General features: G+C 27.6%; 1 protein-coding gene and 1 long non-coding RNA gene across 2 annotated transcripts; one reads left to right on the forward strand and one right to left on the reverse strand.

Annotated features, from left to right (window-relative positions):
• Positions 1-3,774: 3,774 nt before the first annotated feature.
• Positions 3,775-4,296, forward strand: LOC115033374. The gene is made up of 3 exons (XR_003838692.1): positions 3,775-3,981; positions 4,061-4,102; positions 4,263-4,296. It is a non-coding gene; the product is annotated as an uncharacterized LOC115033374 (long non-coding RNA).
• Positions 4,297-6,876: 2,580 nt separating this feature from the next.
• Positions 6,877-8,588, reverse strand: LOC107882540 (zinc finger MYM-type protein 1-like). The gene is made up of 3 exons (XM_016800994.2): positions 8,434-8,588; positions 8,163-8,267; positions 6,877-7,749 (listed from the first exon to the last, which is right to left on the reverse strand). Exons 1-3 carry the CDS (start codon positions 8,531-8,533, stop codon positions 6,902-6,904), a joined length of 1,053 nt encoding a protein of 350 aa, XP_016656483.1. The 5' UTR covers positions 8,534-8,588; the 3' UTR covers positions 6,877-6,901.
• Between the last annotated feature and the right edge of the window lie 5,793 nt (positions 8,589-14,381).

The raw sequence follows: 14,381 nt of genomic DNA on the forward strand, positions 1-14,381 counted from the left end.
TCGTTATTATGTAAAAAATGAAGAGTGTTTTCATATCATTCATTCTACACATACAGCAATCGGTTACGGAGGCCGAGACCGTATAATTGCTGAACTTAAATTAAAATACGTGAATGTGACAAAGGAAACAATTATGGTTTATTTAAGTATATGTTCTGATTGCCATAAAAAAATCTTCAAATCCAAAAAAAGGGCTTGTATCAAAACCTATTTTACATTCGGCATACAACTCACGTGCTCGACTGGATTTAATAGATATGCAATAACAGAGCGTAAATGATTTCCGATTTATAATGAATTACCAAGACCCCCTAACAAAGTTCGTAGTACTTAAACCATTAAAAACAAAACGTGCGGAAGAAGTTGCACATAATTTACCAGATATTTATACAACATTTAGAGCACCAGCCATACTGCACTTAGACAATGGAAGAGTTTGTCAATAATACTATAAACGAATTTCATGCTATGTGGGATGATGTAAAAATTGTTCATGGGAAACCTTGACATAGTCAGAGCCAGAAACCTAGCTCTGGTTATCATCAATACCTTCTTTTATTAGGAATTGTCATCAATGACTAGTTATTGACGTTAATTCCTTACTATAAATCAGGCATTATCGTTATTGACTAGTCATTGTCAACACTGACTGAATGTCATCTTTTCCGGTAACATATATATGTAAACTATATTATAATGATAATTGAATGTCTGTTTGTTTAAGCAGAGGTGGTTTGACATTTTTCAGTAGCTGGTTCAACAATACCACCCACCCACCTACCAAAAAGTCATATTAGGTACAAAAACTACATAACCTAATTTTTATAACTTTTTTGACAATTATTATTTATTTTAAAACATGCTTAATAATTTCGATGGTATGATAAATTAAGAACCCAATTATAAGTAACCAAGTGAACGATTTGACATTACAAACATAGATATAAAACAAAATTATAGTTATCTAGCACGCTGACGCGCTGCACATAGGCGCAAGGGTAGAAATTTATCAGCAGCACGGAACCCCCTAACTAATATCTATACCGGCTGGCTACTAACAATACACAAATAAATTCATATAACACTAGGTAGTGTATTAAAAAATTTTAATTAAAATTATAAATATTTATTTGATAATTATATACATCCACACATTTTTAATTCAACTTTTACTCAAATACAAAATTTTCTTTAATTTTAAACAGGCAGTTTTTGGCAATAACCTTTTTTTCTTATCACCGAAAAGTATAATTTATAACGATTTGATGAAATAATTTTTTTTTAATTTGAAAACAAAATTCATAATTATAGGAATTAAAATTAAAAAAGGTGGGTAAATGGGTATCGCTCTGCTGTATAGTAAGTTACAAGTGAGTCACTGTATAATGGATGGCATTAAATTTGAATTCAATGGTATAATATCATTGTATAAGAAAAACGATTCTGAGCGAAAACGGTCAGTCAGCCTACTATGATGATATTAAGGTGACTATAGTAATTTATATATAACCTATTTACATGGAACCTTGTTTTAAATTTTCAATCCTTAGCTATAAAATTTGAACATTTTATAAATTTTTAACTACAAAATAATTATTACATTTTAAATTTGATATACCTATACAAATATAATTGTAAAAATATGAATTTCAAACGCTCATAAAAATTTAATTTGACTTTCCTATAGGCATTTTTCTTTCGAATCTTGTATTACATTTTCAAATCTTAGATTTAAAAAGAAAATTTTTTATGAACTTCTTACTAAAAATAATTTGCAAAATTTCGTGTTTTTCCCGTATTTTGTCAATATTTGAACTTTAAATGCTTATAAAAAAAAACTGTAACAACATAATAGGAGCTTTGTATTACATTTTCAAGTTTTTCTATCTAACAAATAAAGTTTTATTGACATTCATAGAAAAAAAAAACTAAAAAAGTTGGAAACTGAGTATATCCGTAAACAGCTCAAAACAAGTCAAAATTGTTTGATGTATAGAAAAGGTTAATATAAACATTCATTGATAATTTCATATATTTACGGTCATTTGTTTTTGAGTTACATCAAAAGCCAAAATTGATTTTGTCAAAAAAAATAACCAACACTAAAACTTTCTCTTTAAAACTACCCATTTTCCTAACAATCAAACACATTACACATATAAATATTAATAGGCAAAATAACAAAACAAATACAAAGATTTACATAACTCATGGCAGTTAAATACTATTTAATATACACATAGTATGTACAGAATATTATATGTATTATATTATTAATTATTTATAATAAAAATTCTAGTATCCTTTTTTTTATTGGAGTAGTTTAACCAGCACTTCAGGAGTAATTGAATCGTTTTTGTTGATCGAGAGCATAGCTAGACGATTAAATCTTCCCTGATAAAATTAAATACAACATTTATTCATTTTCAAACAGCAGAATCAGAGGTGGATAGGTAGTATTTATTTTACAGGGAAATATTTGAAGGGGCCCCCAAATTGGAAAAAAATGTATTAAAAAAAAAATGTATAAAAAAAAAACTTATTCAATCTAACACGTTTACCTATAAATAAAATGTTTCGTGCGAAACCGTAATTTAATTTGGTGTGGGGCTGGGGAAACGGCATTTGAGGAAAATGCTTTTTTCGGTTGTAAGGGATTTTTGAAAAATTTTGCGTAAGGTCGTACTAGTTCGTATAAGCTCTGAACTAAATATCTGCATAGAAGTTTCATATAAATAAGTAGTTTTGGAAATAAGGGCGGAGGGAGGTGGAGAAACGTTTCTATAGCCCCCACACAAATTCTTGTATAACTTCGAAAAAAAATGTGTACAAATTCCGTACTAAATATCGGCCAAAAAAAAATTTCAAAAACTCAATATAGGGGGGGGGGGGTTGGGGGACACATACAAGGATATTTCGGTCTTCGATTAACTATAAAAATTTAAAATACTATGTTAAAGATCCGTAAGCAAATTCTTGACTTGTGGTATTATTATATTGTTAAAAATAACAGTTAGTAATAATAATTAATATAAAAAAAATTAATTGTTTTAAATTTAAACTATTCCTATTTGGTAAATATCTTATTGTGCAAAAAACAACGTGTAGACCCGAGAGGGCCACCCAACATAAACATAGACGGGGGCCCCACAGGGAAAATCCCTTTTTCCCCATATCCATCCCTGGGCAGAATAGAGCAGAATGAATGAACATTTCATAATATTATTTAACGAATATGTTTAACATGGTCATTTACGATACTGCTATAAAAATAGAACCTATTTCACCGTATATTGTCGTTCACGCGAAATTCAACGATTATAACGTAATCGGTTTTTTTCTCCGTTGTCCGATCGAGTCGGTCGAGATAATGACAATAGTAATATGTCCGCACGCAACTAACTGACTGTGTACGATCAAATGTCTATTTTGATTTATATACGGCACCCATAATTTCGTCATGAAATATTTTTTCGTTGTTGGTAAAGTATAGTGTATACTCAAAAGTCAATACTCAATAGTCAAATTATTATGACGTATATTTGTGTATACACGGAAGATTAATAATAAGAAATTCATCAATAATATCACAATTTTTTTTTTGGTCCTGTGGGGGTTTGAACCCGACCCCCCCCCCCCCCCGTATGTACGCCACTGCACATATCTATCTATATGAATACTGACTAACACAATTTATTGAAATGAAAAAAAAATCTAATATTTCTTCTGTTTTTCTTTTTCTTTTGACTTAAACTATATTATTCTTCTTCAGACATTTCTTTACTAACACCTTCCATCTCGGAACTTTCCCCCCTTTTTCTGACCACGACATATAGGCACAAGAAGACTGTGCAGTACGATCAAGCTAAATCTAAAACCTACAAGGCGATTCAAGAATCAGAACATGGAGACTTCCACACTCAAGAGATATCGAAGCCAGTGCAACCAAAAGTATTCACGCCTGTCCAAGGAACGATAGAAGTAAGTCTGGTCGTTTTACCGTTTATTATTTTCTAATCTTATGCATTCGTTAATATATTTTTCTTTTATTGTGTCATAGAAAGCTCCGATTAGCAATGGCCATGGACATCAAAATCATAATGTGAGTATAATGTATTCAGGCATTTAGCATTTCACTTATTGAAATATTTAAGGGAATATTGTTATAATACTTTGTTCATCGCTGTAAATAAATAATTATATAATATATATTTATATGATTGATAATAATAAATAATAAATATTATAATTTTTGATTTCAGAAGTTGACAGCTCCCTATCATCCAAATCCAGGACTAAGTATATAATATTATTTATGAATTATTTCAACTACTTGGTACTTATATTAAATTTCTACTTATACCTACTGAATAATTTGCCTACAACACCATACCCAATGATTTATTTAACTATATAAGTTTTTGGGATATATCTTTATAGAAATAAATTATGATTAAATTAATAGTTACTTGTTAATTATTTTAATAGTCTTAACTTTATTCTCTATTTATAATTTATTTTGTTTTAATTATCCAATGATTAATATTATTTTGAACTAACTATTTTTTGATTAAAAAGGTAATACAATATTAATAATAAACGATTAACATAATTGTAATAAATGTAATAAATGTAATTGATTACCTATAGTATAAAAAATAAATTGTTTCTGTTATTTTAACTATATAAAGTTAAGACTATTTTTATTAATCTGAATTACTTAAAATCATATTAATTACAACACTAGTATATCACGTGGAACATACAATTTTAGAAAAACACTTATTATAAAATTAATTTTTCAACCAAAATCTAACTACTTGCATAATATATTTAAAAATAAATTATTCAGTTGACGATTTGTTATCTTCCACGAGAACGAATGGCTATTTTAGTTTTTTATTATTGAAAATTGTGTATATGTATACAGTAATGATAATAAGTATGATTTTCTTTTTTTTTTCTGTAGCGTGTATCTCCGCAACCTCATCCAACTGCGCCTCACCCAAATGTAAGTGTTAATAATTTAGTTTTTACCAGTGGCGTGGCGTGGAGTCGACAGTGGTGTAAGCAATCACCAAAAATTATACCCACCTATACCTTAATTTTTTTTTTTACCACCACTAAAAAGCAGCTTCAGTTTAAAATACTGATTTTACCTTACTATAATTAAATAATTGCGTACTTACAAATTTTACCTCTAAAAATGTGTCTCAACAACTTTTGGTTATAATATAACAAAATTAACAAAAACATATATATTTTTAATACATTAGCTATTTATTTTTAAATATATTTTAATAACAAACGAAACAATTTTTTTAAGTTATACATTCTAATGTAGGGATAATAGTGTTAATATAAATAATAAAAATAATAATAATAATAGTCCTGTTTTTTTTCTTAAATCTAATTTTTAGTTCCAAATTCTATTAGTTTACAAGTTCACTTATAAGACAACTCTATTCTTCTATTTTTTTTTTAAAAATCTTTAATTACATCATTATAAAAATTAGGTTCACACTTTGTAGTCATTAAAACTTCTTTTTCTATGGAAAGTAAAGATAAATTTGAAAGTCTATTTTGAGTTTAATTATTTCTTAAATAAGTTTTTATCCTTTTTAAAGCGGAAAAAGATCTTTCAGCAGAAGCACTTGTTGCAGGAATAGTTAAAATTAATGCACATAATTTAGTAACTTGAGGTAGAACAGTTGTTAAATCTGTTTCCCTCAAATATTCTAAAAGTTTATAAATATGTGTTTGATGAAACTGATCAGATGAATATATAATTGACAATTCACTCTTTAGCTTTGGAAATTCAAAATACTGACCATATGTTTGTTTAAGTGAACTAAATTTATCCTGAGGAAAATTATCTTTGTAATGGGAAAATTTTTCAAAATCAAGTAACCCCATAAATTTTAAGTTATATACTTCAGAAAATCGTTCATCAATTTTAACTAAAATAGTATCTATTATTTCATAAAATAAACGTTTATAGTTAATTTTTCTATCTTCTGATACTTGAACCATTCGACACCTTTTATTTCTGGATGGGATTATTTTATTTTTTTCTAAGTCATTTACTTCATTCCAAACTAAATTAAATTACTGCCTATACTCATTTAATTGTTTCTTAAATTCATTTATTTTTTGAGTACAATATGAAATATCAAACACTTTTTTTTTGTAATACATCAAAAAGGTACCTAGCTAAAGGAAGTATTTTTCCAAAAATGATTAAATTAAAATTAAAATCAAAATCTTCTAATGTCAAACAAAAGCCTCTAGCACATATAATTGATTCGACATCCCATTTGTCAGCGTTTTCTACAATAGACTGCATTAATTGATTAATTTCTTTTTTATGTTCAACCATAATATTAATTAATCTACTATTATAGTTCCACCTTGTTGGTGCAATAGTTGGAAACCGGTTTTTAACAATTAAATCTAACTCATTTATTCTTTTTGTACTATTAGAGAAAAAAACCGCAAACCCGTTTAGATTTGTAAAAAATATTTTACATTCCTTAATATGAGACACTGACTGCTTAAGAACTAAATCAAGTTTATGCGCATAGCAATGAATATACATTGCATTTTTATATTTCTGTTTTATCAAAGTCTGCAATCCATTATGAGAACCAGACATAACAGCAGCTCCATCATATGTCTGAGCAACTAATTTGTTCTCTTCACATATATACTCTGGAAGTATTGAAAAAAAATGATCAGCCAAAGATTTAGCTGACCTATCAGCACTAACATCAGAAAACCCAATAAATCTCTCTTTAACACCTTTGTCATTAACATATCTAAATACTGTTGTGAGTTGTGATCTTTTTGTAATATCAGTTGTTTCATCCGTGATTACTGCTAAGAAGTCAGCATCTTTAATTTAATTTTTAATTTTTGTAATTATAACGTTTTTTATTGAATTAATTAAATCATTTTGTATGTCATTTGAAAGGCCTGTAAAAACAGTAGAATTTGAAATATGGAATTTTAGTTTATCATCAACAGAAGAGAGTAAATTAAATGTTTCAACAAAATTACCTTTATTTAAAGAACTTGATTTTTCATCATGACCTCTAAAAGCTAATTCTTGTTTGGCAAGGAAACAAGTGATATCAATTAATTTACTTATAACATACCTATTATTATCTACTTTTTCATTATGTTTATTTATGTTTTTTTTTAAATTTTCACTTAAACAAATATCTATCCTATTATTCCCAAAAGTTTTTAAATTTACCAAGGCTTGAATGTGTAGCTGACTTAATTCGTGTCTAGTTTTTAACCCATGATAATTAGACATATCAGTAAACCCATATTTTGACCAAATATTCGATTCACTATGTGAAAAGAGCAAACAGGGCCAACAGTACAATTTATCCGAACAACCACAAAGCCAGTCACATGTTTTATAAAAACATTCATTAAAATATCGGTAACAATTTTTAGTTTTAGATTTCAAATTAGGTAATTTAGGAGTAGGCCTCCCTCTCAAAACAATATCCATTTTGTCTTCATAAGTATGCGCGCCAAATGATTTTACCAGTAACCTATCTATATCACAGTGGAAGTTGGACAAATTGTCTTGTTGAGGTAAAAATTGAGTTGTTGGTGGTGATTCATTGTTTGAAACTGATGATAATTTTGTATCATTTGGTTGATAGCTAGTAAATGTTTTTGGTGTGTTAAAAAACAATGGAAGTCCTTGATTTATTGAAACTAAATTTCCTCCTAAAACGTTAATTAGAAAATATATAGGTAATACATTTATACAAATTATGTTTTGAAACATTAGAAATTTTATTTAACTAATAAACTGTTATGTTGTATTTAACTTTATATCATTTGAAATAATTGATTAAAAAAAATAACTATATATTATTACTAGTAATAATAAAATAATTGTTCTAATACATTGTATTAGATTTGGATCAATATATTTTTATATAAATACATTTCTGAAGTATGTTATTTTAATAAAAGCACCGGATTTAGACACATCGTATACATTTTTTTTAATTTGAGCTCCCGTACTCATGTCTCATGTGTACTACAGAAATACTTAAACTATAGATGTTGTTAGATTGTATGAGTAGGTAATTGATAATAAAATTACTCTATAACTTATTTTATTATTGACATACTTTTTGATCCAATATCAGTATTTTGTGATGAAGTTGTGGATTCTGAAATTGGTGCAACAGCAACAGCAACACTAATTTCGTTTGACCCGACGTTTTTATTGATTGCTGCAATGATGACAAACACTTAATATTAGCGGTTAAATAATTATTATCATATAATATGTAATATGTTTGATGTTTAAGTCATTTCAATATACCTACATAGTACATATTAACTTTTACAGTCATTAACAACTAGAAGACATTTAGAACATATGAAGTTATTACTTACATGGCGTTTTTGAGAAATAGTTGCTTATATTTTTATTTGTAAGTTTTGACCTTCGTACTACACAAGAAGCTATATGCAATAGCCAATTATAACTGCTCATATTATTTTCTTGTTTGCCACACTCACAAGTAATAAAATTAACATCTTTAACATGATCACTCATCATAAAATAATTAAAAATATAAATATTATACAATGCCTTAATTGAAGTTAAAAAATAAATTAACTCATAACTGTAATATTCTGTAAGTCGTAACTATTAAATAAAGTCAAATGGTCATAACAGACAATAGTGGCAGTGTTGCACTGTTTGTCATACCAACGCAATTGGTAAAAATAAAATAAAGTGAAATGTCGATTAAAATCACGATGATTGCTGATTGGTCGTGTATCATATTTGAAAATCGCTTATATGTCAGTACCACCACCGCGTATACTATTCCGCGTGCTAATTCCAATACAAACAATTTATACTATAAACTGTAATAGTCTAATTTATAAAATAGGAAAGGGAATTGAAATCGCTTACACACACATCGCATTTCTCATGTTTATAGAAAATGCATAGATGAGCCGAACATGCGTGCTCGGACTGCGGAAGTTCGGGGGACATTTTACCGAGTATTCTTGGCTTGTAATGAACCGACACGACGACCGAAACGTTCAAAAACAACGAATAACGATGTTATTTTTAGACTAACAACAAATAACAATTTATAAATATAAAATTATAAAATCAATGAAAAAATATTATAATAAACAATAATATTATTTCACATTGATCATGGCTAAAATTTAATTTAATTTGGTCATTTAAAAATAATACACCCAAAAACGTTTTACAATAAAAAGTGTAAGCAACGCTTACACTGCTTATATACACGCCACGCCACTGATTTGTACAATCATACTGTGTGGTCATTGCGATCAAAATGTATTTTTCCGTGTTGTGCCTGCGACGACACCGGACGCCGTTAATGCAACGGCATCAACATGATTCTATTTATTATTGAAATAAAAGTCATCTTTACCAATTTTATAATAACCAGTTATTTGAACAACAGTTAATGGAACTAACTGTATTAAAATTAATGCCATTTAAAGAAAATTATGAAATATTGTACAACGATTTGTATGAGCAACATGAAATTTTAAAAAAAGAGAATAAAAACATCAAGAATGAAATAATGTCACTAAAAAAATCTGTTTTTTAATATAGAATAATCAATTAATCTCTGAGACATAGCTTAAAAATTCTTCAAAAAAATTTGAAAACTACAAATGTATCTCTTATAAAATTGCAAAATACTACAAATAAGCAAATAAAATGTCTAACTCAGAATAAAACTCGTGTTATTGAAATAAAAGCAAAAGATTTTCTGTCAAAAATGTTAACACCAAATCAATTGGATCATATAATGAAAAAAAAAAACATGTACACTGGACACGAGAAGAATCAGCGAAAGCTTTTACCTTAAGATATTTCAGCAAGCGAGCTTATGTATTTGTCAAGAATGAACTTCATTATCCTCTTCCAGATAAATAAAATTGTATACCTAGGTACATTGTTCTATAATCTGTATTTTACAATACTAAAATTGTTTTATTTATATTTTTTTTCTTAGGACTTTCATCACTCCAACGATGGGCAAAAGGTATTTCAATGAGAAATGGTATCCTTCATGAAGTTTTAAAAATAATGCAACTCAATGGAAATGATTTGGCTGATCATGAAAAATTGACTGTCCTTATGTTCGACGAAGTAAAGGTTTGCAGTACAATTGAGTACGACTCTCTTCATAATGAAGTTCTAGGACTACATAGTCAGATGCAGGTTGTGATGGCACGTGGTATAGCTTCATCATGGAAGCAACCTGTTTATGTGGACTTCGACCAAAAGATAACAAAAGAGACTTTATTTGACATTATAGAAGAGCTTGATCTAATAGGGTTCAAAGTTGTGTTCTGTGTTAGTGATTGTGGTGGTAATAATGTTGGGCTATGGAAATCGTTAAATATAAATTATGAGCAACCTGTTTTTGAACTTCCAAATGGAAGAATGTAGCTTATGTACCAGATGCACCACATATTCTAAAACTTACAAGAAATTGGCCATTAGATACTGGGTTTAAAATAAACGATAAAATAATAAATAAGCAACCGTTAAATGCATTAGTTACACTCATGTCTACTGAGCTTAGTGTATGCCACAAACTTTCTAAGGAACACTTAACGTGTGAAGGCCCTCAAAGGCAAAAAGTAAAATTAGCCACACAGCTCATATCGCATACAACAGCTACAGCTCTACAAAAATATAGTGACAAACTAGGTGTTGATAGTAAAATAACTAAAGACACTGCTGAATTTTTAGAATTATTAAACAACTGGTTTGACCTTGCCAACGTGTGCCATCCAAATGACCATAGAACTCCATTCACCACTCCATATGGACTATGTTTGGAAGAACAAGATGCACTTCTATCTAAAGTTTATGAAACAATTTCAAGTATGACATGCACTGGTAAAAATAATATGTAATTGTTTCATAAAGCTCTCCTAATGCAAATAAATGGAACTTGGCAGCTTTTAAATATATTAAAAGAACATGGATTAAAATACTTATTAACCTCTAAAATCAATCAGGATGCACTTGAAAATCTATTTGGTCAAGTTCGGTCAAGAGGGGGTTTAAATGATCACCAATCACCACTTAATGCATTATACAGACTAAGGATGATTATTTTAGGCAAAAACCCAGGCATTGTCTCAACTTCTTCTAATAAGTACAAGTGACAACAATCAAGAAGAATTTATAGTAGCAAAAACCATAAAGCATATTAATTTAACTATAATAGAAAAACAAAATAATGAAAATATTGATGACTCAGATACTGACATAAACAGTGATGACAGTGAAAAAATCAAATATTAATGAAATGACAGAAGACGCTGTTGAGTATTTAGCTGGATAGATTGCTGAAAAATATAGGCAAAAATTTCCTGAACTCGGTTGTACTACAACAGAATCAAAGATTAAATCAATAGATGAATATGACTATCTACTTCCTTCGTGGATTGATTATTTATCATATGGTGGCCTGATAGTCCCTAGTAATAACTTTAAAAAACACATTTTTAGAGCTGAAAGAATTTTTAAAAAAATTACCAAGCAGAAAATCCCTAAAGGACCAGTTGTAGTAAAACAACTTTTACATAAAATAATGAATATAATGGATATTGAAGAAAAGTATAGACCAGTTATACATACATTTATAAGGCAAAGGATCTTTATTCGTATGTAATATGCAAATAAAAATCATCAAATTCTAGTTTCAAAAAGGAAAGCAAAATTACAATTACAAAAACTTCAAAAGCTGAGATAACTTATGACATGAAAATTTATATAACTCTATATTTGTTTATTGTATTGTGTTTTTAAATAAAAATAATAAAAATTGTTTTGTATATTCTGTATTTATGGGCTGTGTTTTTATTTTATTATTACAATACTACCTCCTCCAATGTATTTAATAAAAATATTATAATTTTAGGAATCATTTACATAAATATAATGAAAAATATTTAGTATAGAAAAGGTATTTATAAATAAAATTCAATAGACATTGTTATAGAATATTTGTCTTTTTTAGATAATATATATAGCTTTATTCTACACTTAGAGCATTACGTACCTAGCCCCACTCACAAGTACAGTAATTAAGCATTTTAGTAAGTACGAAAATCGAAAGATCAATGAAAATAAACAAGTGTCGTGTACTGCGGTAGGCATATTGTATTCGTGCAATAGTCGTGGTGTACGGCAATGACGTCACATGGCGGGGAATGAATGCCGCTTAAAAAAATTTTAATAAAAATAGTTGAATATCAATTCATTTTTTTATTATTATAGAAACCTATACGATTATAGTATATTAAACCTGCTAATTGTGTGCATATACCAGTAGAAGTAGTAACAATTAGTGCATATTATAAAGTATAAAGAACAATTTACAGAGTATAATTAGCAGGGACGGACTATGTATGAGGCCAATCAGTAATTTTTTTTTACTTGAGGTCATGATTATTGATGTTTTCAGAGACATGTTATGAATGTATGATTACTTTAATTTAAAAGGAAAAAGTAACTTGAAATACACAAGGTTTGATTAGTTAAATATCAATGTATATTTTTCGAAAAACATTTTAGTTGCATTTCCCAAATTATCACACAAAACTTGATTGTTATATATATTATATTATATTGTTATAATATATTTTGTATAGGTAATTAAAAATAGCCTAGTATGTTACTTTTAAAATTTTTCTGAATCGGTATATAAAGTAGTTTGTACATTTTCACGGTTTTAATAAATTTCGTAAAAATGTGAGCTTATACCTACCTACGCTTATACTACAAAAGAAAAAAATGCACCGTTTAATTATGTAACCAGCCATGTAGGTATTCATATATTTTAATTGAATATTGACACTTATAACTTATAATGATGGCAAGTAACGATAATTTATAATATTATTATAAATTATAATGTAGTACCAATGTTTCTATACGACTGTTATACACATACGCCATTATACGGTAACTATTAAACATTATTCATTATTACCAAGGTATATAAATATAATATGTATACAAAATGGTATAATATTATCATTAATTAATTACAACGATTAAATTAGTAATAAACTAATAATTAATAACATAGTAAAATTACTGACGAATAATTAAAAATATGTCACAATAAGAGTGGTAGGTAGGTATGTCTAGAACTTGAACCGATCCATTTCGTTACATCATACAAAGAAGCGTGCTGTAGGTATCCTACAGTTGAAAGACAAAAGAAGTTTTAAAAACGCTGCTGAATTATTATGAATATTGAATACCTTTAATTATTTCTGTGGTACGATTTTAATTCTCTTAAATTTATAAAAAGGTATGACTATTATATTTTACTGAATAATATACTTATCTCTTTAAATTTAATTTCTTGGTACTCTTCGGCACAGTATCTTAATATCATATGGATTTTTTTTTAAAAATAGGGGCTGATAGTTGTAGGTATATCTAATAATATTGTAATGTACTTATATGTTAACTTACTAGGTACCTAACTACCTATAGGTAAAATATAATTTATAATATAGCAACATAGTGTCATTATGGTATTTCTTAAATATTAATCAATGTAATTTTATTTTTATTAACTTATATTAAACATTATAATGTTATACTTATTATAGAATATAAGCTTTTTTTAAACATGCATAATATGTATTTGCAACTTGCTTGATCTTTAAAGCTTAAATGCATATAAGTACTAACTAGTAACTAATAGTGTATAATCAAGAATTAAGTAATTAAATTAATTAAGTAGGTAGGTAGGTAGGTAGGTACCCATATCAAATATAATTGTTTTTCAAAAATACCATTTTCCATAATCTTTTCCTCGGTAGATAATACCTATATTATTTTGATTAACTAATATTAAATTATTTTTATTTTTATAATTCACCAAATATTTTTTTTTTTTAATGAATAATAATGACTAGGGTTCGGGACTTCTTGCACTTAAAATTATCGAAATATGCATGCAAATATGCAGTCAAAATCGTCAAAATATGCTTTAAAATATGCAGCCACATTTTTATAAAATTTTTTAAAAAATGCTTAAAATATATTATTAATAAATCATTATTATAGAAAAAAAAAAATCTAAAAATTAGGTAGGTACTTAATATAATAAAAAAATTTTTACACGGGTTACTCATCCCTCATCTGTATCGTCTTCATGCTCATCTATAACATAAAAAAAAAACATTAATAAAGGTGTTATTATGTTTAATAAGTTTTTTCGTAATTTTACCGTTAAAATTATTGCACTGTATGGTAAGACATTTTCTTATGTTCTCAAATTTCAAATTTGAATGCA

Source organism: Acyrthosiphon pisum, chromosome X, assembly GCF_005508785.2.
Source record: "Acyrthosiphon pisum isolate AL4f chromosome X, pea_aphid_22Mar2018_4r6ur, whole genome shotgun sequence".
Classification (NCBI taxonomy): domain Eukaryota; kingdom Metazoa; phylum Arthropoda; class Insecta; order Hemiptera; family Aphididae; genus Acyrthosiphon; species Acyrthosiphon pisum.

Bases quoted from the DNA above. Each gene is read 5' to 3' on its own strand.
- LOC107882540 (XM_016800994.2), bottom strand. From the start codon at position 8,533: ATGAGCAGTTATAATTGGCTATTGCATATAGCTTCTTGTGTAGTACGA. The intron at 8,268-8,433 runs GTAAGTAATAAC...TCATCATTGCAG, and splicing joins CTATTTCTCAAAAACGCCAT to CAATCAATAAAAACGTCGGG. The intron at 7,750-8,162 runs GTATGTCAATAA...TTAACGTTTTAG, and splicing joins TACTGATATTGGATCAAAAA to GAGGAAATTTAGTTTCAATA.